General features: G+C 37.7%; 1 protein-coding gene across 1 annotated transcript in view; it reads right to left on the minus strand.

Moving 5' to 3' along the window:
* Positions 1-17388: 17388 nt before the first annotated feature.
* SLC2A11 (solute carrier family 2 member 11) overlaps positions 17389-27081 on the minus strand; it is a 466200-nt gene continuing 456507 nt past the window's right edge. Inside the window, exon 12 of the mRNA XM_044068682.1 lies at positions 17389-21596. Coding sequence (XP_043924617.1) covers positions 21396-21596 — 201 coding nt within the window. The 3' untranslated portion in view covers positions 17389-21395. The remainder of the gene's footprint in view (positions 21597-27081) is intronic.

Consider the following 27081-nt stretch of genomic DNA (forward strand, 5'->3'; position numbering starts at 1 on the left):
CAGTAACCGCTAAGGAATCCACAAAGCACAATACATTTTAGCGCTTTCTTTCACCTTTAATATAAAACGTGAACTTCATCAGAAAAAATGGGAACTCTCCCATGTTCCTGTTTTTAAATGCATTAACAGGAAATGATGTAACATATAATTTGTCCAAATGACTACTTGAATCTAAATTACAATAAAATTTCATACTAAAAAATGCAACAAAACATTTTTTCAAAAAGTGATCCTATACAAATACCTTTCAATTCTAATGACAATGTTGACCTATAAAACAGATGTTTGAAAAAACTTTGCGTTGCAAACATTGATCGTTGTTCCTAAAGTACTGTGTGTATATGTCAGTATTCTTGTACCGACAATAAAGCAATCAATCTTAAGACTATAAACCTCTATAACTAGTCTAACAAAGTGCTTCGATCCTTGGCAATATGGACTTAATGTCCTGCTTGGGAATTAGACCTAGATTCACATATAAGAATGTGACAAACGTGAAACACATTTTGGAATATAATAATCATGTGTTGAATACCACAGGTTAGTAACAAGAAAGGGACTTTTATCTGTAAGGACTGTAGGCAGTGTCGATTGATAAGCAATACTTCTTTTGTGACTTTAAAACATTTAAATAGAACATTTTGGTCACACAAATATTTCAACTGTCACAGTGATCATGTGGTATACATAGCATCCTGCATGACATGTGACGGTTATTATATTGGTAAAACAATAAGGGTTTTAAAACGCAGAATTTATGAACACACCTTGGCAATTAAGAATAAAGACAAGAATAACTCTTTAGCAAGACATGCTCAGTCATGTACTAATTTTAAAATGTTTGAATTCTTTGTTCTCGATCATGTACAAAAAGGTTCATTATTAGGAGATGTTAATAACAGGTTGGAACAAAAAGAGGCACTTTGGCAGTTACTTTTAGGGGCAGATCAGCCCCCAGGGCTAAATGAAATGATAAACATCAAATGTTTTCTGTTGTACAGATAGGTAAAGTCTCTCCTACACAACAAGTTTTTGTACTAGTTATTGAGATATTGGCTTAGTTAGGTCCTCACAATTAGAGGTTCCTAATTTTTGTGTTTTAACATGGATGTAGAGTTATATAGATATGGTAACACATTTCATTGTTTATGTGTATTTTTATTCTATTTTATCATACACACATTTTTAGAACACATTCTCAGTTATAGGGGAGGTATAATGGACTGTCACATTCACTTATCTATTATGTTGATTCAGAGTAACATACATTATATAAAACTTTTATATATATATATATATATATATATATATATATATATATATATATATATATATACTCACTTCTGTAGTTACATAGTCACAACACACTCAGTGTTGTTTTGATTAGGTTTAACCACAAACTTTATAGGGGAATTCTTATGTAATACATTACACATAGAGCACGTATCATAGGTACCATGTAAACCGATAAGCATACTTGATTTATTTTAGAAATGAGTAGTGTACATGTACCATAAAATAAGACAATAAGCCCTTTATATTTAGAATCAAGCGCTAAGACATCGAAGCGCTTTGTTAGACTAGTTATAGAGGTTTATAGTCTTAAGATTGATTGCTTTATTGTCGGTACAAGAATACTGACATATACACACAGTACTTTAGGAACAACGATCAATGTTTGCAACGCAAAGTTTTTTCAAACATCTGTTTTATAGGTCAACATTGTCATTAGAATTGAAAGGTATTTGTATAGGATCACTTTTTGAAAAAATGTTTTGTTGCATTTTTTAGTATGATATTTTATTGTAATTTAGATTCAAGTAGCATTTGGACAAATTATATGTTACATCATTTCCTGTTAATGCATTTAAAAACGGGAACATGGGAGAGTTCCCATTTTTTCTGAAGAAGTTCACGTTTTATATTAAAGGTGAAAGAAAGCGCTAAAACGTATTGTGCTTTGTGGATTCCTTAGCGGTTACTGGCCACTGTTCGTTTTGTTTTTTCATTTTCCAACAAGGTTCTTTGGCTAGTCCGTGGTCTTTGCAGTTTTCAGTTTTTGAAGTTAAATACAGTGGGCAGTCATTTGCGCTTGGGATGGCCACGGAAGCGTTCTCCCAAGACACTCTTTTGGATGTATCTATTCACCCGATGCCAGGCATGGACCGAGCTGATTGAGGCGAAGAGCACAAGCAGTCCAGGGGGCCTGAGCAAGATCTAATTGATACTATTACGAGAATAGTACAAAGCTGTTTAAAAGGTGACTCTAACACAGTAACGACAAAATATGCTGGAGAGTCAGGAAAGATTTTTCCAGAGGGTACTTCAAGGTCCACAAACGTGTCTGTTAACAACGCCAACACTGAATTAGTAGTGGCAGACACTCGGGAAGATAGAGACAAAACTCAGTTTACAGGCAATGTTTGGGGTTATGTCTGTATGGAACCTGACAATCCATTCAAAAATTTACAGGATGTACCAGTCGCAAACGCAATAAGTAATCAAAACAGCAACAACTTACAAGTTTGTAAACAATCTATTTTTGATTTAGAGAGACTGGTCATCAGACATACTACATTACGTTTAGAGATACAATATCTAAACAAATGCATTTCACGTAACATTGTACCCCAAGGTCTAAGAACTGCAAAGTTCCCAAATTGTGTTATTCCAGAAGATGAACTTTGCAATACTTTAACAAAATTGTATAACGACGCAGGAATAGCTATGATGGGTGTTTTGGTGAAACACTATGAGGCAGAAATGAAAAAAATAATGGATGACATTAAAACTGTAGATGATAACATCAAGCAGTTTAGTTGTTTTCCACAATTTTTGTCACTCTACAACAGCATTGAGGCGAAAACGGATAGACATCGGGCTACAATTATTACAAGAAAACAAAACAAAATGCGGAGAGATATTTATGTGTATAATGCTAACGAAGCATACATTTGTGTTTATAGTGAAGCTAAGACTTTAAACAATACGTATAACAAAGACTCTCATTCCACTTCCAAACCTTTTGGGCCTGAAAAGGGAAAAGACAAAATGAATGATAATCAGTTTTTTCCACCTTCTACCACAGTAACTTATAGTGGTCCTAGCGAGGTTGAGAACAATGGTACTCACAAGGCAGGAAATAACATTGATTCTAGTAGTACAAAGGTCATTCCCACTACAAGATTTGCAGAGGTGGTTAGTTCTAACACTAATCAAAAACTAGCCCCTTTTCGTGCACAGGGGTTGCAAGCAAAAAGGACTACCAAGTGGTTCAACTCCACTCAACACAAGGGGAAACCCAAAGGGAAAAACAAACGGAAGTGGTGACATCACATCTTGTAGATACTGACTATTCTCTGAGTATTGTCAATATGAGTGATAGTCTTCTTTCTGAAGCTTGTATAAGTGTCTTGAAAAAAGGTTTTAATTTTATTCCATCTAACAAAGTAGAAATGGGTAGATTGTTAGTGGATTTTAGAATTTTTATGCGCAAATTGAATTTAAAATACATTATGAAAGATGTTTGTATGACTGGTCCTAATCAAAACAAAGTACTAAAAAAAACAAGTACTTTCAATCCCCCTTTAGTAAATACACTGCAGGTTTTTCAAAAGATCTGTGAAACAGAATTTAGGGAAGTTTTAGAAGTAAATGTACAGGACAACCCTACGGATTTAGAACGTGAAGCCTTGACACGACTGTCTCACACTCACAATATCAGGGTCATGAAGGCAGATAAAGGGGGTAAGATCGTAGTAATGAATACAGTGGATTACGACAATGCTATTACCCTACTGCTGAATGACACAAATAATTATTTGAAGGTCAGTACAGATTTCATCTTAGGCTGTTACAGAAGGGTTAATACCTTTCTGTTTGACATGTTTTGTGAAGAACAAATAGATAGAGAAGATTATGATTTTATGTCAATAGAACACCCGAAGATGGCTAATTTTTGGTATCCCAAAATTACAACATGACAAAGAGAGTTTAACATTCAGACCTATAGTGTCAGCCAAACACTCAAAAACTGAGAACATTTCTGTATGGCTTGATAACATTTTGAACCAGATAGCACAGAAAGCAGAATATTTTTTAAGAGACTCCTGGCACTTGTTAGAAATATTAGTTAAGGGAAAATTTGCATTCAAAGAAGTCAAATTTGAAACTTTAGATGTCAGGAGTCTCTATACTTCTATAGATCAAGAAGAAGGTATAGAGTACATGAGAACCTACTTAGTGTCCAACACAGATTTGGGTGGTCCAAAAATCAATACATTATGTTCCCTAATGGAAATTGTTTTAGACAATAACTTCTTTGTGTTTAATAAAACATTCTATAAACAAATATCTGGGGTTGCGATGGGGGCCAGGGTTGCACCAGCATTTGCAAATATTGTCATGTCAAATTGGGAACAGAAGTATCTTAAGAATCACCCAAGTTTTAACAAAGCAGTGCACTATGTTAGATACATAGATGACTTGTTTTTTCTGTGGACAGGGGACAAAAGTGAGTTTGACAACATGGTACATGATCTGAACAACACAACGAGTTTTTTATTTTTCAAATCCAGTGGGTTTGGAAAAGATGTCAATTTTCTTGATCTAAGTTTGTACATAGATTCGGCAAATGACACAATACATAGTAAAATATATAGGAAACCTTGTTTTACCAACCAATTTCTTCACAAAGAAAGTCTTCACCCCTCACACATGAAGAAAAATGTAATAAAAGGCCAAATGATTAGGTTGAGCAGGTTAACATCAGATGACAACATTTATCACAAAGAATTATCTTTGTTAAGAAAAATGTTTATTGAGAGGGGTTATAAAGGTAATTAGTTAAAAAGTTTAGAAAAAGAAGTAAATAAACTTAGAATAGGTGTAGCTAAACCAATTTTGTCTATTAGCAGCACCGAATTCATGGCACAGGTTAGTTCACTGAATACAAATAAAGAAGAGGTAGAAGAATTTTATACAGCATTTCCTCTTCCTATATCTAATGAACTATGGCACATTAGAGAAATTATAGAAAAAAACTGGAAAATTATCCTTGGCAATATGGACTTAATGTCCTGCTTGGGAATTAGACCTAGATTCACATATAAGAATGTGACAAACGTGAAACACATTTTGGAATATAATAATCATGTGTTGAATACTACAGTCAGAGAAATTAGTAACAAGAAAGGGACTTTTTCCTGTAAGGACTGTAGGCAGTGTCGATTTATAAGCAATACTTCTTTTGTGACTTTAAAACATTTAAATAGAACATTTTGGTCACACAAATATTTCAACTGTCACAGTGATCATGTGGTATACATAGCATCCTGCATGACATGTGATGGTTATTATATTGGTAAAACAATAAGGGTTTTAAAACGCAAAATTTATGAACACACCTTGGCAATTAAGAATAAAGACAAGAATAACTCTTTAGCAAGACATGCTCAGTCATGTACTAATTTTAAAAAGTTTGAATTCTTTGTTCTCGATCATGTACAAAAAGGTTCATTATTGGGAGATGTTAATAACAGGTTGGAACAAAGAGGCACTTTGGCAGTTACTTTTAGGGGCAGATCAGCCCCCAGGGCTAAATGAAATGATAAACATCAAATGTTTTCTGTTGTACAGATAGGTAAAGTCTCTCCTACACAACAAGTTTTTTGTACTAGAGATTGGCTTAGTTAGATCCTCACAATTAGAGGTTCCTAATTTTTGTGTTTTAACATGGATGTAGAGTTATATAGATATGGTAACACATTTCATTGTTTATGTGTATTTTTATTCTATTTTATCATACACACATTTTTAGAACACATTCTCAGTTATAGGGGAGGTATAATGGACTGTCACATTCACTTATCTATTATGTTGATTCAGAGTAACATACATTATGTAAAAAAATTTTTATATATATATATATACTCACTTCTGTAGTTACAAAGTCACAACACACTCAGTGTTGTTTTGATTAGGTTTAACCACAAACTTTATAGGGGAATTCTTATGTAATACATTACACATAGAGCACGTATCATAGGTACCATGTAAACCGATAAGCATACTTGATTTATTTTAGAAATGAGTAGTGTACATGTACCATAAAATAAGACAATAAGCCCTTTATATTTAGAATCAAGCGCTAAGACATCAAAGCGCTTTGTTAGACTAGTTATAGAGGTTTATAGTCTTAAGATTGATTGCTTTATTGTCGGTACAAGAATACTGACATATACACACAGTACTTTAGGAACAACGATCAATGTTTGCAACGCAAAGTTTTTTCAAACATCTGTTTTATAGGTCAACATTGTCATTAGAATTGAAAGGTATTTGTATAGGATCACTTTTTGAAAAAATGTTTTGTTGCATTTTTTAGTATGAAATTTTATTGTAATTTAGATTCAAGTAGTCATTTGGACAAATTATATGTTACATCATTTCCTGTTAATGCATTTAAAAACGGGAACATGGGAGAGTTCCCATTTTTTCTGATGAAGTTCACGTTTTATATTAAAGGTGAAAGAAAGCGCTAAAACGTATTGTGCTTTGTGGATTCCTTAGCGGTTACTGGCCACTGTTCGTTTTGTTTTTTCGTTTTCCAACAAGGTTCTTCGGCTAGTCCGTGGTCTTTGCAGTTTTCAGTTTTTGAAGTTTAGTTAATAATGCTTACCTGCAAACTTTGCAATTTTATTATAAGATTCCAGCAGTTTACCTAGCTGAGAGCACTGTAGATGAGTAAAAATTGCTGATGCATACAAGAGAATAGGGGGTGTGTACTGGTATTCTCTTCAGAATGGTTTTACTTTATAGAGAAGTCATCATTTGTGGTTAATTTTTTATAATACATGTTGGATTTGCTGATAAAATCTTATTCCCACTAGATTTGTAATTTGTACCTGCTCAGTTCTACTATTATTGACTGATAATATTGTTAAGTCACAACAGTTTGCTGTGTTGGAGGTAAAAATACCATTATTTTAATTTTACTTGGATTTAGGAGTAGTTTTGAGCCATTTTTTAACTTTTACAAAGAAATGCACATAATTTTGGAGCCGTTTGATTGAGGAAGCAGCATATATTAGTGTTTCAGTCATTTGTATATTGGATTAGTTGTGCTAGATGACAGTCTGTATGTATTTTATTTATAAATATATTAAAAAGTAAAGGTCCTAATATTAAACCTTGTGGCACACCTAATGTTGTGGACATGACAGCTCATCAGCCCAGAGTACACACTTTTTTCAATGGCTTAGGTAACTTTTAAACCAATTGATTTTATTGTTTGTTAGGCCTAGTTCTTAGAGTCTAAGTAACAGCATGGGATACGAAACTGTATCAAATGCGTTGGACAGGTCAAAAATAGTGATACAAACTTTTCACCTTGATTGCATCTATCATGACTATAGTTTATGAAAGTTAGTAATGATGTTTCTATGCTATGTCCTGGTTTAAATACATGCTATGTTGTGAAAAGTGGAAAGTAACTTGTTCTCTTTTAGGCAGTCGATCATTTGTACGTTTGATAGATTTTTCAAGTACTTAAAATAGAAGGGATGTGGTAAATGTCTGCCGTTTGCTAGTTCAACTGATTTGCCAGCTTTATGTAAATGTATAACATAGGAGTGTTTCCCAAGTCTGGTATACAAATGGCCCCATGGCTATTTTGAGATATTCTACTGGTAGGTCATCAGCTGCAACAGAAGTGGGTTTTAAGTTTTTTAACACTTTTTTTATCATGGTGGTAGGATTTGTGTAAGTGATCAGGTAGTAGTGCCAGTGCCAGTATCACTTACTGATGTGTGCATTGGGTTTTGTAAGTGAGTTAGCAACATTTATGCAGTAAGAGTTCAACTTGCATACTGTGTTATAGTTTGTTTCAGCTATGAAAGGGCAGAGTTGCAATTTTTCACCAGGTTGAATATGTTTATTGACTGTTGACCAAAACTGTTTATGGAGCTTTACTATGGTTTTCCTGTAGAGCAGTACAGTAGTTTTGCTTATCTTTTATGATGGTATAGATTCATAGACTTATTAGGCTACTGACCAGGAGACTTTTCTAAGCCTAGCCAAGTTTTTCAAAAGAATAATTATCTTCTGTATCCAAACAGGACATTGAGGGCCAGGCATTTATAAGCTACCTCTGTCCATAACATTTAATTTTGGATATTTATTTTTCAGAGTTAACATTAACAAGTCATAGGCTTGGAGTGGAATATCTGGAGGTTTATTCCTGTTCTGTTAGCTGCTTAAGAATGAGTGCTTGTGTTGGAGTGTGAGGGTAATTGTAATATAATTCATTAGGCAGGATGCGACAGATGGTGAGAAGAGCAAAGAGAAAAACAAAAGAAAATAATACTAGATGTATTTTAATTTCTTTCCAAAACCTGGATTACTGCTTGGACAGAACATTTTGTTTATGCTAAAGTAGCTATAACAACATTCACAGAAATCCTGCAGAACATTCTTTGTCAGCATTTTGTTAAGCAGTTGATCTTTGCCTGACAGTTTCAGGGTCCAGATTTCAATTCTGATTCCTTTCATTGCCTGTGTAGAGTTTATGTGTTCTCCCCATATCTGTAAAGGTTTATAGGTTTCCCCTGAGTACACTGGTTTCCTCCCATCTCAGGAAAAAAAAGAAAAGAAAAGTCCTGGCTGACTGGTTACGTTACATTATTCCTAACCATTGTATTTACCCTTGTAGATCAGCTCAAACTGAAAAGGGCTCATGCTGACCAGCTCACTTTTCTAGTTATCAAATGTTCTTGGTAGCTTTACAGTGCCTCCAGGTAGCATCTCTTGGGAAATCACAGTCAATTTGTTTATCATACTAGGGAGTCCTAGTATATGTAACTCTCCTTTTAGTAAAGGAAAATCTTAGCAGCTGGCTGGAAAGGAAAATCTTATCTTGTAATAAGAAAAAAATTATTAACAACAGTCCAAGCTAATTAAATTTGTACTAAACAATAAAACAGATACAGTACATCTGTGAAAGTAAGTTAAATAAAAGCAGTTCTTTGCATGCAGGAAAGGGCTACCCTAAAATGATAGCTGGAGATGGTTCATTATACTTAAATGACCACCAGGACAGAACATGGGTCACCTAGCCAGAACCAACAATTATTATTTAAAACAGAATCCAACATTACATGATTCTCTGTGGCTTAGTTAAGCCTTGTACAGTTTTCATCAAGATGGTGAAGTTTATTGCAGAGCTGTTTAAATGTGTCTTAGTTTGTAGTCCACACCAAAATTTCCTAATATGCTGTGAGTTCTTTTAAAATTGGGTTCAGATTTGGTGCAAGACAGACTTTATTAATTGTGGAAAGGCTGCAAAGGGGTATAGAAAGAAAAAAATATATATAGGCCTTATTTGTTCTGTAAAAGAATAGTGTAATTGTAATTCAGTTTTATTCGTATGCATACATGGTTACGTGGGAGGTGAAGCACAGCGGAGCAAAGGGGTATCTTACTAGTTACAAGGAAGCCACGTGTGGCCAAAATGTATAATTACTGAGGGAAGCCACTGCAGCCAGTGTTTGTCCTTGCCCCAAGGTGCACTTTGTGTTGATTATAATTTGTAGGGGTGTAAGAGTTGAAGCATCCAGCACGGGAAGTGTAGAGTAATTTATTCCCCCCCCCCAAAAAAAAATAAGCCATTTTAAGAAGTAAATTGATAGCTTTGTTTACAACTGATCTACCTTTCTATAAAACAGCTTTCAGTGGAGTGCCACAGATTTGCAAAAATGATTCATCTAGCAAGATAACCGCTACTTCACATATACTTGTGTAAAGTGCTTTTGGAGATGTGAAAGTGATGTGAAAGCGTGAGACATAGGAGATGAATATTTTAGCTAAAAATTGTGAGATGCCTGTCATACATACATAAAGTGTGGGTCTGAATCCCAGTTTAAAAAAATTTTGTTTTATAGCAAATCTGTCAAAGTTTATATAAGCTACAGAAAGTAAGAAACAGGAAATAAAAATGAGGACTGAGAAGATGCAAAAATGCATGTATTTGGTTCAATATTTCCTGCTAATAACACTGGTTATTTAATTGTTCAAGATGACACAAGTGATTTGGTTTCAAAGGTTTTTGTGGATGCATTAACTACAGTTTACAGAGAGCAAAATGAAATGCTGCAGCTAAGTTCTGTTAAGGGCTGATGTTAGATAAGCTGCTTTGCTACCAGCAAGGAGATCATTTTTACCTGGCTGACAAACATTCATATGGGTATAGTTAGAATAAAGACTATTAACAAGGGAGTAATCAACAGAACAGATGGAAAACAAAGGTGAAAGGAAGGACAAATGAGAGTAAGTGGCTGGGTAATGAAAAATCAAGGGTAGTGATAGAAGATGGCTATGTTAATGGGATAGAGAAAATAAAAGGGGAGTCAGAGGAAAGTTAAATCTGAAAAAAAGGTTCTAAGAACTATAATAGCAATGCCTCCTAAAAAGGCAATGTTAGGAATATACTGAGAAATAAACAAGTCTCTCTGTAAGATATACAAAGAATAGTTCACAGTAAGAAAATAGGAGGAAAAAGTCAGGAAACAAAGCACCATACTAACTTTAAAATCAAGGATGAAGGCATCCGAAGTGACGGGGGGGGGGGTAAGCATACTGTTAAAACACAGAACTTTATTAGTACTCTGTCTATATAGCCCCTTCTACAATTAAAACTCTGTGTTGATATAAAATCTTCTAAAATTAAAAGCCTGGGGGAGTCAGTAGATGTGACTGCACTTACAGAAGAGATCTAGAGAGAGGTCATTCTGTGCACAGAACTGTACAAAAAGGGAAGGCATTTAGAGTGCCTTGGAAAATTTTTGGTGCCCGGGCTGCCTGAGCCCTGATGGCTTTGATTCCAAGATAAAGAGGAAAATGAACCAGCTCTGTTAACTCAATGATTCTGTAATATGACTGGACAGTACATTCTTGTCACCATGAAAATCCTCCTGTTCTGAAGCTATTCTTGAATAGAATTTTACACCAGACACCTCCAAAGAAGAATAAACTTATTGTAACTAATCCAGTCAGTATGTGCTTATAAAAATCTACTTGAACCAGCTATTTATAGTCTTGTAAAGTTTTTAACTTGGAGAACAGCACTGTTAATGGCCATTATCTCAGCTGGAAGGGTATCTGAGGTGTAAACTCTTACAGCCTGTGAATTCCTTTTCTCCATATTTATAGCGTGGAATTCTAGCTATATGTAATGGCTACTGAAAAGACAATAAAATGAGAAATGCAGTACAGCTATAAGGTATTATGACCAATTTATTTTCCATTGTTTTCAGTACTATCCCCGTTTCTCCACTCTTGTTCCTTCCTTTTGCCCTGTGGGTGGATCTACATCAGTCTGCTGATATGTGATTGTGTGACTATGACAGTGTTTACAGCATTAGTAATACACATCTTTTCATCTCTCTCTCTCCCCTGCATAGGACAAGGCAAGAATTGGAGCTTAACTTACTTTACCTGTGGAACCCCAGCTCTAAGTATAACTGTAGTAAGAATCTTTGTGTTCAACATCTTTGTATCATGTATAGTAAGGGTTAAAATGTGAAACTGCATTGCGTGCAAAGAAATAAGCTAAAATAAGTTGTTTTTCTTGTAAAGGATTTGCTGAAAAAAAAGAGGAATGCACAGATGATACCTTAATCCAGGCACAAGCTTATCTTGTGCCTGACCTCTGACCATCTAAGGCTCCAGGATGTGAATTATAGCTTTGAGTGAAATTCCTTGTCTAGTAACCAGTCACTGTGTACGTGCAGGAGAGGGTATAAAAACCCATGTGAAATGTACAGAATTTAGACTGCTGACATACCATGTACTTTGTAGCATGTCTCCATGCATGTAAAATAAACCTTTTTGCTTACTTTTATCTGCGTGATTCTTCCAGTATATGTTAAGAGTATTGAAATCTTTTGACATTTCTGGCGCCCAAGACCATGGGGCCACCTCTTCACGGTACAAATCGCATAAGAGGGACTGAAAAACCTGTACAGGAAGGGGAGAACGAATCTCGGGCTCCCTTGAACGGAAAGACCTCCGACAAAGAAGTCGTAAGTAGAGGCCAGTCACTCTTAGATTCGATCCGTGGGACGGTGACGAATGGGGCGAAAGAACTGCAGAAAGGTAAGCGTAACATTTTTTTTTTTCTTTCTTTCTTTTTGTATTGTTCTCTTTTTAAAAAGAACAAAGGGACTAGTCATAAAGGAATTTCTTTTGTTTAAATTTTACAAAAAAACGGTAGAGATCTCAGTAAAAGGTAAATAGTTTTTCTTTTAAATAAGAAAAATGGGAATAGGAAGCAGTTGTTGTGCTAGTAAGGGCTGCTTAAATAAAAGGACTGAAGATGAGGAATATATGTTTAAATTACATCCAAAAAAAAAAAACTTAAAATACATAAAAAATGAAAGACAAATTATGGATTTAGTGGTAACTTAAATAGATCAGAATGTCAAAATTTGGTGAGAGATCTGCGTAGGGACGCAGGAGGCAAAGTTAAAAATCCAGTAAAGGTGGGATTCCCTTAAGCACAGAAATGGTTAAAAGAAGCTAATAAGAGGCATAGGGAACAATTTTCGAATAAGGAAAGTGGTGGCTCGAGTGCAAAAAGGTGCATTTTTTGTCCATAAAAAAGATGACGAGACATCTGTTGTCTGTCGTAAACCGACAGCCCCACCCTTGTTCCCAGTAAGGAAACCGGATGGGACATGGAGAATGGTACAGGATCTGCAGGCTGTAAATGCTGCTGTAGTGCCAAGGGCTCCTATGGTCCCAGATCCATTTGTTTTGTTAAATGATATCCTTCCCACGGATAAGTATTTTTCTGTTATTGACATTAGTAACGCATTCTTTTCTATTCCCCTACAGGAAAATAGTAGGTTTTGGTTCGCTTTTACATTTATGAGCAAGCGGTACACATACACACGACTACCGCAGGGATATTGTGAAAGCCCTACAATCTTTTCGCAAGAAATGTCGACAAACCTGGCACAGTTTCAACCAGAGCATGGCTGTCATCTACTATTGTACATGGATGACATCTTACTGGCTGCACCCACGGAGGCTGTCTGTGAGTCTGAAACTATTTGGTTATTGCATTTTTTGGCGAAAGAGGGACATAAGGTAAATAAATCTAAATTACAATTTTGTAAAACTGAAGTATGGTATCTAGGCTATACCATTTCAATTGCTGGTAGACAACTAGATAACTGTAGAAAAGAAGCCATTTTACAGGCACCAATGCCCAGCACAAAAAAAGAAATGATGTCATTTTTAGGAATAACAAATTTCTGTCGTAGTTGGATTCCCAACTATGCAGAGGAAGTAAGTCCACTTTCGGAACTTATTTTTGCACTTCCCATGGCAGCACATGATGCGCTGTTATGGACGGATAAGGCAATACAGGCATTTACTAGGGTAAAACAATTGATAGCAGGATCTGCAACACTTAGCTTCCCTGACTATACAAAACCCTTTGTTCAGACAGTAGATTGTAAGCAGGGCTTTATGACATCGGTTCAGTTGCAAACCTATGGAAATAAGTTGAGACCATTAGCTTTTTATTCTAGTAAATTGGACACAGTGGCATGATCATTGCCACACTGTGTACAGGCAGTAGTTGCAGCTGCAAAGGCTGTGCAAGCGTCTGCGACCCTAGTTTTGTTTCATGACCTTACCTTACGAGTACTGCACTCTGTCGCGGTAATATTACTACAGGATAAAGTTACCTTTCTCTCTCCTAGCAGACACTTATCCTGCATGACAACGTTACTATCACAACCACACATGACCATTGAGCGATGCACCACTCTTAATCCAGCCACGCTGTTACCTACAGCTGACGATGGTACCCCTCACATGTGTTTAGATTTGATACACTCTAATGTCTTACCAAGACCAGACCTTAAGGACCAACCTTTGGCGAATTCAGATTGGACCCTGTTTGTAGATGGGTCAGCATGTAAAAATGAGGCAGGCATTACACAACTGGGTTATGCAGTCACAACTGAGACTACGGTACTAGAGGCAAGACCCCTCCCCAGGAACCTGTCCGCACAAGCGGCCGAATTGATTGCTTTGTCCAGAGCATGCACCATTTCCAAGGATAAGGCAGTTACTATCTACACAGATAGTCAGTATGCTTTTTCCACAGTCCATGTCTTTGCACAGCAATGGAAAAATAGGGGAATGGTTACGGCCTCAGGAAAGGAAATAACCCACAAGGATTTAATCCTTAGCCTCTTACAAGCTGTCCAACTGCCACGGGGACTGGCCATCTGTACGTGCGCAGTGCACACAAATGCCAAGGATCCAGTATCACTTGGAAATGCACTGGCTGACAAAACTGCAAAAAGTATAGCCTTAACCTCTACCTTTGCACTCGAGACCACACAAAAGGAACTTCACCCTACAGATAAATTTGATCTACAAACTTTACAGGTAATGCAGGAACTTAGTACAGTTCAGGAAAAACAGTGATGAATTAAATATGGGGCTATTCAAAAGCAGGGAGTTTTTGTAGGTCCAAATGATAAGTATGTCTTGCCAACAAACCTTTTTAGGTATGCCTCATTAGTGACGCATGGCCCATCGCATCTGGGCCCTGCTGCTATGGTTCAAATGATCCAGCAAATTTTCTGGACCAAGGGCTTTATAGCATACGCTAAACGATTTTGTTTATCTTGCCTGCTTTGTGCACGATACCATGGTGGTGGGGTGCAGATCACCCTAGCAGCTTTTCCGCTGCCTCCGTATCCATTTCACACAATCTGCATGAATTTTATTGAACTAACTTCTGTTCCACAGAAGCGATTTGTGTTAGTCATTATTGACGCTTTTACGAAATGGGTTGAAGCTTTTCCGGTAGCACACCCAGATGCACTGTCGGTAGCCAAGGCCCTTACAAATAATATTATCCCTCATTTTGGGCTACCTACACGCATCTATTCTGCTAATGGCACACATTTCGTAAACCAAGTTATTCAAAAGCTGGCCGCCGTTTTTCAGATCAAGTTAAAACATCACTGTGCCTACCACCCACAGTCAGCAGGGTTGGTTGAACGCCATAATGGCATTCTCAAAGGCAAGTTACGTAAACTCATGGCCGAGACACATCAGTCTTGGATAAACTGCTTACCTCTGGCACTCCTGTCCATGCGTACCACCCCCACCTCAAAAGGGGTCACACCATTTGAACTATTATACGGGAGACCTTATTACGTCCTGCAGTGGCAAAATCTTTTGCCTGCGGAACGTGAGGGGGGTGAAGAGATAGCAGACTACACGAGGAAATTGCTGACCAAAACTAACACTTCTTTAATGATTAATTGCTTTTCAGATCAGAAGAACAACAGGATCCTGGAACCGGGAGGGAGCAGCCCTTCCCACAAAAGCATTCCAAAATAATTATGTTGTTAATAAGTGTGATTGTTACTTTTCTGTTTTGGCCGTTTTTATTTTCAAACAAGACTAGCCAAGTAAAGAGAGATGAGAATACGGCCTGGCATCTGCCTTTTAATACATACCAAGCTATTAAGTATGCATATGCTCTATCTTTTAATGTTTCAAATTGTTGGATATGCACGGCTATCCCTACTGTACATGGTGGTCTAATGTTAGGTACAGTCCCTTTGGGGGCAAATGATACATGGACTAATTTACTATTTGAAACTTCAAATGTAGCCTTAAAGGACAAAATAGCATTACCCCTCATGGGTCGCCAGAATGGAACTGTAAGGTTGGATGGAGTCAGTGTAATGTAACAATAATTCATAACTGTACAATAGATGGGCACTGTGCAATGAGTTTCAAGCCTATAAGAGTGCTTGTTAATAGTACAGGGCTTATTAATGGCACAAGTTTCTTTGAAAAAATGTTATCTGTGTATGACCTTTTGTTTAAAGGGCTGCAAGACAAAGGAAATCACTCTGTTCCAGTCAATATTACACTTAAAGTAAATGACTGTTATTTTATCTGTGGTAGAAAAGCATACAAATGGTTACCAAGGAATTGGTCAGGCAGTTGTTTTTTGGGTTATTTAGCACCAGCTATAAGACATACATTTTCTCTTCCCCAAGGTAAAATACGAAATGTACGTGCTGTTAATAAACCTGTTAATCCCGTAGGTAACGTTGATGCATCCTGGATCTATCACCACGATTTGGCCCATAGTAGCAGCAAGGGGCTATCACACATGGACTTGGGCGATGATGTTATTTCCTGGGCTGGTATTCTTCCAGCGTATGGGACAGTAAAATCCATTTGGGAGCTCAGAAAACTGTCAAAACTGTTAGAAACTCTGAGCAATGCAACTTTTTCTGCGCTAGAATTGGTGACGGATGAGTTAACTGCAATAAGGACTGTAGCATTGCAGAATCGTATGGTGCTCGATTTCACCCTAGCGGCGAAAGGAGGTACTTGTGAGTGTTGTCCATTCATTACAGACAACGAATATGACATTAACAGCCATCTGGAGATCCTACAACAAGTTTCTAAACTTACAAAACCAGGACAAAATCCATTAACTGACTTTTTCCAAAATTGGTTTGGAAATTGGGGAACAGTACTTATGAATGTCTTAATTGCTATATGTGTTGGTGCCATTATATTCCTACTGTTGGGTTGTTGTTGCATTCTTTGCATCCGAATGATAATATCAAGTGTATTGTCTGCCAGTGCAACTAAAGCTTATTATTCTGAATATACAGAAGATGAGTCATGCAAAAAACTGTATGAATAAAATGTATTACTGATGATACAAAGTGTTGTTAGGGGGGAAATGTAGTAAGAATCTTAGTGTTCAACATCTTTGTATCATGCATAGTAAGGGTTAAAATTTGAAACTGCATTGCGTGCAAAGAAATAAGCTAAAATAAGTTGTTTTTCTTGTAAAGGATTTGCTGACCAAAGAGGAATGCACAGATGATACCTTAATCCAGGCACAAGCTTATCCTGTGCCTGACCTCTGACCATCTAAGGCTCCAGGATGTGAATTATAGCTTTAAGTGAAATTCCTTGTCTAGTAACCAGTCACTGTGTACGTGCAGGAGAGGGTATAAAAACCCATGTGAAATGTACAGAATTTAGACTGCTGACATACCATGTACTTTGTAGCATGTCTCCATGCATGTAAAATAAACCTTTTTGCTTACTTTTATCTGCGTGATTCTTCCAGTATATGTTAAGAGTATTAACATCTTTTGACAATAACTCTTAGAAATGTAGTTAACTTCCCACAAGTCCTATTGCATGGTAACAGAGACGTGCTTCCCTGAAAAACTCAAACAGGGAAGTGCTTGGTGAAGAAACTCTTACTGCTAAATGAGTTGTCACTGCCAGGGTGACAGTACTGAGCTTGGAGTTGATTAGTACATGCTTGTTTGTCTCTTGTCAGAGTACCTGAAGGTTTTGTTTTATTTTCTTTTAGGCTTTCAGCTTGTAATGTGTCATCGCTGGGCTATAAAGTCAGCTCAGAAATCTGTGTCCTGCCATCCAGTGGCCATATAGTGTACAAGCAGAGAACCAAACTAGATCTGGTGAAACGTATTTGTTTACTGGAGTAGTGCAAAGATCAAAACATCAACACTAAACAATTGCAGGTACAACCCATGTGAAGACAATACAAATACGGATACAGGTAAAATAAAGGTAATATACAATTAACACTGCAATGTCAAGCTGTTTGTATTAGCAAGTGATGTCAGCAAGTACAGTCAGAAAAGATGATGTTTCAAGTTACGACAGTAGTGTACATAAGGATGATGAGTTTTTTTTGTAATGTCTGTGTATGTGTGAGTGTATAAATATATGCATAAACACTTCTTTGGTAAATAAAGGAAGCTTGGTCGAGAGAGCTGGAGAAGTAAAAAGATGTGGTTAGTATGTTAGGTGATGTAAACAAGTTGGCCCATGCACAGTGGACCTGTTTGAACAGGCATGCTTTAGGAAGGTATGTGGTTTTTTTTTGGTTAAATAGAGATTGCAAAGAAAGGGAGAAATAGCAGAAACTATGTGCTTATTAGTAGAGAGATTAGTTTAGTATAGCTTATAACCTACATAGTGACTACCAAAAGACAGAAAGGAAAACGACCATCTAATATTATGGAGTGTACTTCAGCACAGTCATATCTGGCATTTTTCTTGTCTCTGTTTATTTCAAGTGAAAAACAAACTGTCCCAAATCCTGTAATTTAATATGCTGTTCATCCTTAGTTTTCATTGCAAAACCTCAAATATTTTCTTAAACATGTTTAAGAAAAGGTCTGAAAGTAAATAGGAATAAGTTGCAAAAAGTTGTATAATCTGGTAAATGAAGTAAAGATGCGGAATTAACATTTAAAATAATATACAATTCCCTTACATGCCATCAAGCTACAATAAATATGGAGGTAGAATATAAATTCCCATGGCAACAGAAGGCATGCCATCATTTTCATTCACTGCCCATGCAGTAGCTTTCTGTCACCACATACTGTCAGCTTTGTTTTCACTGCTGATGGGGGCCTCCAACAGCTTGGTTACATCATTGATGGTGGGCTCCAACAGCCTGTCATCCTTCCATGGAAAAATATTACCCCAACAAAATCCTGCCCCATATCAGTCAGCTTACAGCACATAATCTGTACTGACAGTGTGATGATTTAGTATTTTTGCCCTTTATACCATCACTCCCCTGTAACATGACTGATACTTGCAGTAACCCTGGCTCCCATGCAGTTAAATCCTGTTTCACCTAAATATAAAATGTGAATACCTGAAACATGGATGAAACATGCTGCAACTCATGCAAATTGTATGCATTACTTAAAGCATCAATATATAATCTACGGCAGGTGTTTTTGCAGAGAAGCTATGCCCCTTCCACACCCCAAAACAGAGGGTTTTCATCTTTCTCTCACATTCCACAAACGTATATATTATTATCAGCTTGCAAAGCATTTTAAATAAGTGCTCTTTTTAAAGTGATTGTGTGACCTGGAGTTAGTATACATAAGTTTGGGGGTATGGTGCAGTACAAGATGTGTAGCCTAGCCCCTCCCTTCATAAAAGTTTAATTTTAATATTTGCTACCCTAATCTTTCTTCTTATGTGCTTAATTAATAGTCTAATGATTATATATAATCAATTCAACAAGATCTCAGAAACAGGATTCGACTACACTGGAGTCAAAGTACCAACGTGTAACCTCCCATCACTAGATTCTTGCTCTTGCCACATTGTAAGGTAGCGTACAGCATGTGTAGCTCTACAGCTTCAAGATTCAAAATCTCCAAAGTGCTTGAAATAATGTGTTTGGGGAGTGCATTTTAGAATCATCACCAGCTCCAGAAAGCATAAATACATTCCATTACCTGTCAACAACGTAAGTGCTCTGTAAATCATGCACAACCATAGAAGTATAACATTTCATTTAACACATTAAATACATCACAAATTTCAGCCAAAATTGTACAAATCAATAACATATTTTACCGTCAGTTTTCTCATATTTTTTTTTAGTTTGCCAGCTCCATGGCTTAGACAGATACCACTAAGACTCTTGTTCCAGTTGCCCATATTTGACAGCTGGTTAAAATGCTATGAAGCTGGCAAGATTGAGGTAGTCGAGTGGCAAATGCTGAGTTACCCCCCTGGGGAAAGGGACACTGTTGATCCACATGGTGGACTTTGGTGGCCATGCTTGCCAGTACGGAGTGCAGCAGAAGAAACTGAAGGCTACATGCATGTAAGCATGTCTGTTCACTACTGTATAAGCTATAGGATAACTAATAGCTACATCTGACGTTCATAGTTACATAATAAAAAAATCCCCAACTCCATAAAGTATGGTGGCACGACTCCTGGTGTTCTATGCTTGGCCACAGAGGGAATGACTGGGCAGGAGGCCTCTTGTCCTTACAAGAAATGAATATGTCTTACTGGGTTACTGATTGGGAGGCTTGATGATCACAAAGGGCTAGGGAACCAATTACCAATTAAAAAAAAAAAATAGCTGCTCAAAATTTCAGGTTATGTCACACTGGGATCTGTGTTCTTTCAACATGAAAGCAATCTGATATTCTCTACAATGACTCTACCCATGGAATACAGTTTAATGGGAATGCCAGCAACATCCACAGATCCATCATATATGTATAACCAACAGCAAAGAAGGGGTCATATTTGCTAGCTCCATTAGGATTGAGACGTAAAGCTCTTAAAGTGACCCAGATAAAAAGAGTTTGACTAGTGGTTCCAGTAGCTAGCGTTGCTGGCATGTGAGAAGAGAAGAATGAGGAAACTGACATCTGTTTCCGCCTTTGGGGGGGGGGGCATTAAGAGCATATGTTTGGATATACTCTCTGTGGTACAATCTCCAGTGAAAAGCACAGGGAGTCTGGGCCATCTTTATGTAGAATGTGAAGGAGCGGATGTCAGTCACAAGGCCCACAGCATTCCAACCTCTTGGATGCTACCCGTATGTGCAATAAACAGTAGAGCTAAAAAAGATAAACCCCCCCCAAACCCCCTGAGAGTTGCTTCAGCAACAGCTCCTGTAATCATTTTTCACCCACTGGATTGTAGAGGGGACAGACGGAAGGTTGACAACTTGATAGTCTGCAAGCAATGAATGGGTAACATATATGTTTACGTAAAACCAGGTCCACAGACTGTATTCCATTACATCTTACTTGCATATCCTAGCCTAACACCATATTACTCTGTTCACATTGTAAGGAGTTAAAGCTACAAAAAGTGACTGTAAAAAAAAAAGGTGATTGTAAATATCACAGACAGTACTGTAGATGTCTTAGAGTGAAAAATAATTGCAATATATTACAAATCTAAATGGCTGGATTTCCTGAATGCTAATAGTGATAAACTTAATGGTGCAGTACACAATTAAACTATGAACTGTTGTTTACCATGGATGAATTATCAGCTGGTAAGTTAGTCTGCTTTAAAAAAAATCAATCAAATATTTTTATAACTAAAAAGAAATATAAGAAAATCATTGTATGATTTTATGACCAGTGATAACACTGGCATGGGGTTATGCAATTCAAAGCTGCAAAAGACCAACAGATCAAAAGTTTGGTATGTAGACCTATGAACCTTGAAACAGTACTGACAGACCACGGTTATGCTGTGTGGATTCCTAAATGAAGGCAATTGCAAATGGAAAAATTCAATCTCAGGACAGATAAAAGGGCATGCAGATCCAGGGGAGTCATATATCAGTGGAATAAATCTTCACCGAAAAAGGTACTCCAACGCACCATCACCAGACTCAGCAAATGTAATTGATGCTACTGATTTCACAGGTGTTTCCTTTTCGATGAGAGAACTGCATATGCAGGCAGGACTGCAGGAACGTGGGAGCTCTTTGAGGCCTACAGTGCAGTAGACAGAATGTCATTAGTGCAATTGTATGTAGAGTTTTGTTTTAATTGTTTTAAGTTTCGCTTGTTGAACTCTTGTGAGATTTCCAAAAAGGTTTTGGCCTTTGTTTCTGGGAGGAAGAACCAGACATATAAGGCAGAAAGGATACATACAGTACAGAATGGGACATAGCAGAACTCCTGAAGGCCTTCCTGCAAAGACAAGGAAAAAAACGTAAAAAGTCATATAAACAACACATGATGACAGATCCTTTTAATCATCAAATATAGGCATGTCACATTCAAAATAGTACCATTCAAAGTTGAAGGATTTGAAAATAAAAAATATAGACAGGGCACATTACATCTTATGATACCTCTCTTATATTGTTAATGTCATCTAAGTCAATATCACCTGACACTTCCCTTTAATTAAGTTTTTAAATATATTTAAAGCATGGAACAGTAAAAGCATACTGTTTCTTGCAGTACAGGGCACATCAGCACAACTTCTAGTGCATTAACTTAATTACAGCTTTAGTTAATGTATTTATATTATTTCTAACATAGTAGCAGTGAGTTTAACAGATAAATCATTTATTTGGCATCCTAATGTTCATTACGTCTGTACATTTAAATAACACTCTGAACTATTGTCTACCCTTCTTCCAGCCCTATAAATTTTACTTTTTGGAAAAACATGCAAACAATAACAATATGGAATATGCAAAATAAAAAATATTATCAAACTAATTACTTCATTTACGCAACTACAAAAAATTAATACTGAGACACTACAAAAATGCTTCTGGACATACCAGAAGGGGAAGGTGGGGGTAGATTAGCAATAACAAGCAAACAAGCAATTCATAAATAAGATAATTAAGCACAGCAACTCTATAGCATGTTACTTCAATCTTAATGTTTGGAAAACTGCAGACCAAGTCCTAGGATCTCTTATAAGCATTTTGTAATGCATATATGAGCTTACATTCTACCTACCTTGAGCAAAGAGCTTACGAGGAACATTAGGAAGCTCAAAGCTGAGTATGAGCTTAAAATAGCCACAAAAAACAAAAATAACTACAAATCTTTCTTAATCTATATCAGAAAGTTAAGAACTAACAGTTAACGATTCTTGGATCTAGTCCACAATAATACAGTGTGCTCCGACATAAATGAAATAGCTAATGTCCTAGCCGACAAATTTAGTGCAACTTTTATTTACCCACAGTTACAGCTATTCCACAGATCTCACAATCGCAACCACTTCTTTTAATTGCTGAGGAACAAGTACTCTAAGCCCGGCCCTCTCAAAAGCTAAGTACTCCTCTTCCATGGGTCCTGCTAATGATTATCAGTGACAAATATGGCCTGCCTTAACCCTTACTTGACCTCTTTAATTCTTTGCACTGGTTACATTCCTGAAGCATGGAAAACAGCCATTGCAATGCCATTATACGAGGGCAGCCCGACCACAGACTCTTAGTAACAATTATTATTATTATGGCAGCTGTTCCAATAACAATATCATCAAAATGATTGACTTCAACAATTGACTTACTTTCTGGTGTCACAACAAGGGGATCCAATATCTGTCACCTTGGGGAGACATAACTGACAAACCACAATGCTTTGCCAGAGAAGGTTTGCACTTGTCACCACTTGGCTTCCAGATCCTGCCAAAAACTTTATCTAATCCCACAGTGCCCTTTTTAGGCCATGCCAAGTTGTTAAACCCTCCAACACAACAAAAATCACTCACAACTACCTAAAGATACTGCTGCTCAGTGCTAAGAGTTTAAATAAAAAAAAAACTGCACTCCCTGGAAGTGCTCCTCACCCTGGATAAAGCAGACATATATGCAGCCACAGAAACATGGTTCAGAACCATGGACAGCACCCTGACTATGACAGGCTACAATACCTTTCATACATTTTGATCCCACTCAGCTAAGGATAAAACAAAGAGAGGAGGTGTCTCAATGTTCATAAAGCACAAGTACACTGCTAGACTGGCCCGACAACATAACTCGCTTGAGCTGCTCTATGTCCAGCTAACCATATGTGTGACCCCCTATCATATCATTGCCAGCTATAGACTCTCTATAACGAGAGTCTGGAAAAACACACCTCCTACCTAAACCTACTGGAATCTCAACATTCAGCCTAACACTATACTTATAGGTGACTTTGGCTATCCTCCATAAACTGGGAAACTTATACGACCCATAATTCACTTACTCAGAGGTTTTTGAACTTCATCAATGCAAACACCCTGGAGCAACTAGTTAGCACCCCAACTAGACTCAGTACTCACGAACAGGGATGCTGCTCCCTCTCCTGTATTAACTCCTCCTAGGTAAGCTCTGACCACAAAATTATCTTTTTTAGTATTAAACTAACCTGGAACCCCCATCAAATTCCAAACCTGTTAAGAACCTTGGTATGGACAATTACCTCAAACTAAGTAACAGATTAAACATCTAAGCCCCTTCTAACCCAGATGACACTAAAGCCTCCTCTGATCTATACACAAAAGCATTGTGCAATCCCATTTATTGCTGCATAGAGGAGGCAGTTTCTGCCCGAGTCAAACCTATGATTGATTACTGGCAAAAATAAACCACCTTGGTGTTCAAAAACAGGAAAAAAATCCTCTCCAAAAGCCAAGAAGTAACAGACAAAACACTGTAAAAGGTACTCACCAGTCTAAATAAACAAATTAGAGAGGTGGTTAAATCTGCCAAAGCAAACTATGAGGAAAAGATAATATAAGCCACATCCCAACAAACCAGTGACACCTTCTTCCTTAGATAAAAGTCTGTTTATTCCACAGTGAAGTAAAAGTGAATAGGTTACCATAAAATACATTGTATAGAAAAGATAGCCTCCCAGATGAAAGATAACTATAAGGCTTTTTTTAATTACGTTCATAACCTCGAGAAACGCTCTGTAATGTGCCGAGTTAATCATGAGCAGCAACACTTACACTCAGCCTGGAACTATAGCAAACCTGCTGGCCAACAAGTTCATTTCAAACTCCGCCATCCCATCACCTCCTACCACACCAAAAGAAATACCTGCAACCATCCCATTACCGGTCACTATGAGGGAACAGGTCTTTACTGCATGCGTTAAAGCCAAAAACACAGCTTCTATGGATACCAGCAACATTCTGGGATGCTTTTTAAATAGCTTAAAACAGAATCTATTAGCGATGCTATTAAACCTGTTTAACCACAGCCTCTGGACAGGCTTTGACCTAGAGGAATGGAGGACTGCAACACTCATCCCTCTAAACAAGGGGGCCCATCAACTGACCCAGGGAATTACAAACCCATAAACTTGACCAGTCTTACTTGCAAGGCCATGGAGATAATTATCATAGACCTGACAAATAACAACATAGGAACTCTCTAAATACTGGAACAGACCTAATTTGGCTTTGTCAAAGGGAGGTCTTGCCTGCTCAATCTGATGGACTTCTTTGTGAAAGTCACCAGGGCTATGGATGAGGGTAAAAAGATTAGTTGTGTAAGAACCTACCATAACCTTAGATGTCCTTCTCTTCCATGTTGCTGTATTCATAACCTGCAGCACCAGGCATCCGGACAGTATATCAAAGTCTGAAGAACAAGGGTATGTGTGATGTTGCATGTCAGAGCCATAAACTGACATCGGCTATAAAGCTGACGTTTGCACGTACCCACTTCATAAATGACTGCCACATACAGTAGCACCCCTGAGAAGCAAATAAAAGAAAGCTTTTCAGACCCACATATGCCACCAAGCCAGAAGGTACCTTATAGAGGTATGTGGCTGTTACTGTGCCCTATTTGGATGGACTGAAGATAAGGAAATGCAACACCAGATGGATAAACAGGGTAAGAGGGGGTAGGTGGGGGGGGGGCTGAATACTACAACATGGAAGAGAAGGACATCTAAGGTTATGGTAAGTTCTTACATAACTAATCTATGTCCTTCTATTGTCATGTTGCAGTATTCATAACTGTAGGGAGAGTACTAAAGCTTTAGGTATGAGCCTGGGAGGAAGGTTGAAGGGCCTGGTCTATGAGACCCTGTAAAATAAACCTAGCAAACCCAGTTCTGGCTCTAGAAATCAAATCTAGTTTGTAATGCTTGATAAATGTATGAAATGAGGACCAGATGACCTCTTCCAGTATGAAAGCGTAGTCCAGCCCCCTAAAAAAGGCTGCTAAAGAGGCAGCTGCCCTAGTAGAATGAGCTCTCACATTGGCAGTTAGATCTTTCCCATGAAAAGAATAACAAGCAGAGATAGTTTTAGAAATCCATGAAGATATAGTCTATTTAGAGACTGCCTTATCCAAAGCCCTTGGGTGAAAACAGACAAACAGCTGGTCAGACTTTCTAATGGATTTGATCTTGTCCAGGTAATACCTAAGTTGTCAATGAACATACAAGGAATGTAGGGATCTTTTAGATGGATTTTGAGGTTGAAGGAAGAAAAAGTACAGTTTTGTACCTACCATAAATGTAGATGTTCGAGTGCTAATACAGCTGTAGTAATCACAGATGGGTTTTCTGCCGTCAGGCGGGTCCTCGGTCGGCCGAATTCCAAAGTCTAGGTCCGGCGTCGGTTGCTGTCGCTTTCTTTCCTGACGTCAGTGCGACAGGGGTATATAAGACACAGCTGACGCCATATTCTTCAGTCTTTCTTGCCCCAGATGTCAGGTGCCCCCAGAAGGAAGGCAATACATAAATTATATATATATATAGTCAAGCAATGCAATATAATCAAAAAATCAGTAGTTGCAAGCAAATACACCATAGAAGGATAACCCAATCAGGTTGTATGAGGAGGTGTTAGCCACTAGGCCTTTACCAAGAGGGGAAGGAGGGAAACCTGTACTGCAGCTGTATTAGCACTCGAACATCTACATTTATGGTAGGTACAAAACTGTACTATGTTCATCGTGCATACAGCTGCAGTAATCACAGATGGGTAGAATCCCAAAGCTACGCACAGGGTGGTAGGCACTAGGTGGAACTGGGAGCAGCCAGAATGCCCTGCAGCACAGCAGTGGCAAAGCCTGCTCTAGTTTTGGAATATAAAGGCAGGTGGTAGTGTTTTGTGAAGGTATGCACAGAACTCCAAGTGGCTGCCTCCAAAATATCTTTGGTAGGGACTCCTCTGAGGAAGGCTGTAGAGGTAGCTGTGGCCCTTGTGGAGTGGGATCTGATGCCTGTAGGAACAGGTTTGCCATGAAAGGAGTAACAAAACCGTATGCAATGGCCTATCCATTTTGAAATTGTCTGTTTGGAAATTGGCTTCCCTTGAGCTCCTACAGCATAGAACACAAAAAGTTGTTCTGATTTCCTGAAGGGCTGTGTTCTGTCCAAATAGCAACGTAGCTGTCTATGGATGTCTAAAGAATGTAGCAGCCTTTCCCCTTTGTTTTGAGGATTGGGGTAAAAGGTAGGTAAGTGTATGGCCTGATTTAAAGCTACCCTGGATACTACCTTAGGCATAAATGACGGGTTGGTTCGTAGGGAAACCCTGTCCTGATGGAAGATGAGAAAGGGCTGCACAGCCATGAGGGCTTGTAGCTCCGAAACCCTATGAGCTAAGGTAATGGCCAGAAGGAAAGCTGTTTTCCAGGACAAATATTGCAAATCTGTTGAGGCAGCTGGTTCAAAGGGAGGTAATGTTAAT

The sequence above is a fragment of the Protopterus annectens genome, chromosome 4.part0 (genome assembly GCF_019279795.1).
Source record: "Protopterus annectens isolate FY-2018-M chromosome 4.part0, PAN1.0, whole genome shotgun sequence".
NCBI lineage: Eukaryota > Metazoa > Chordata > Ceratodontiformes > Protopteridae > Protopterus > Protopterus annectens.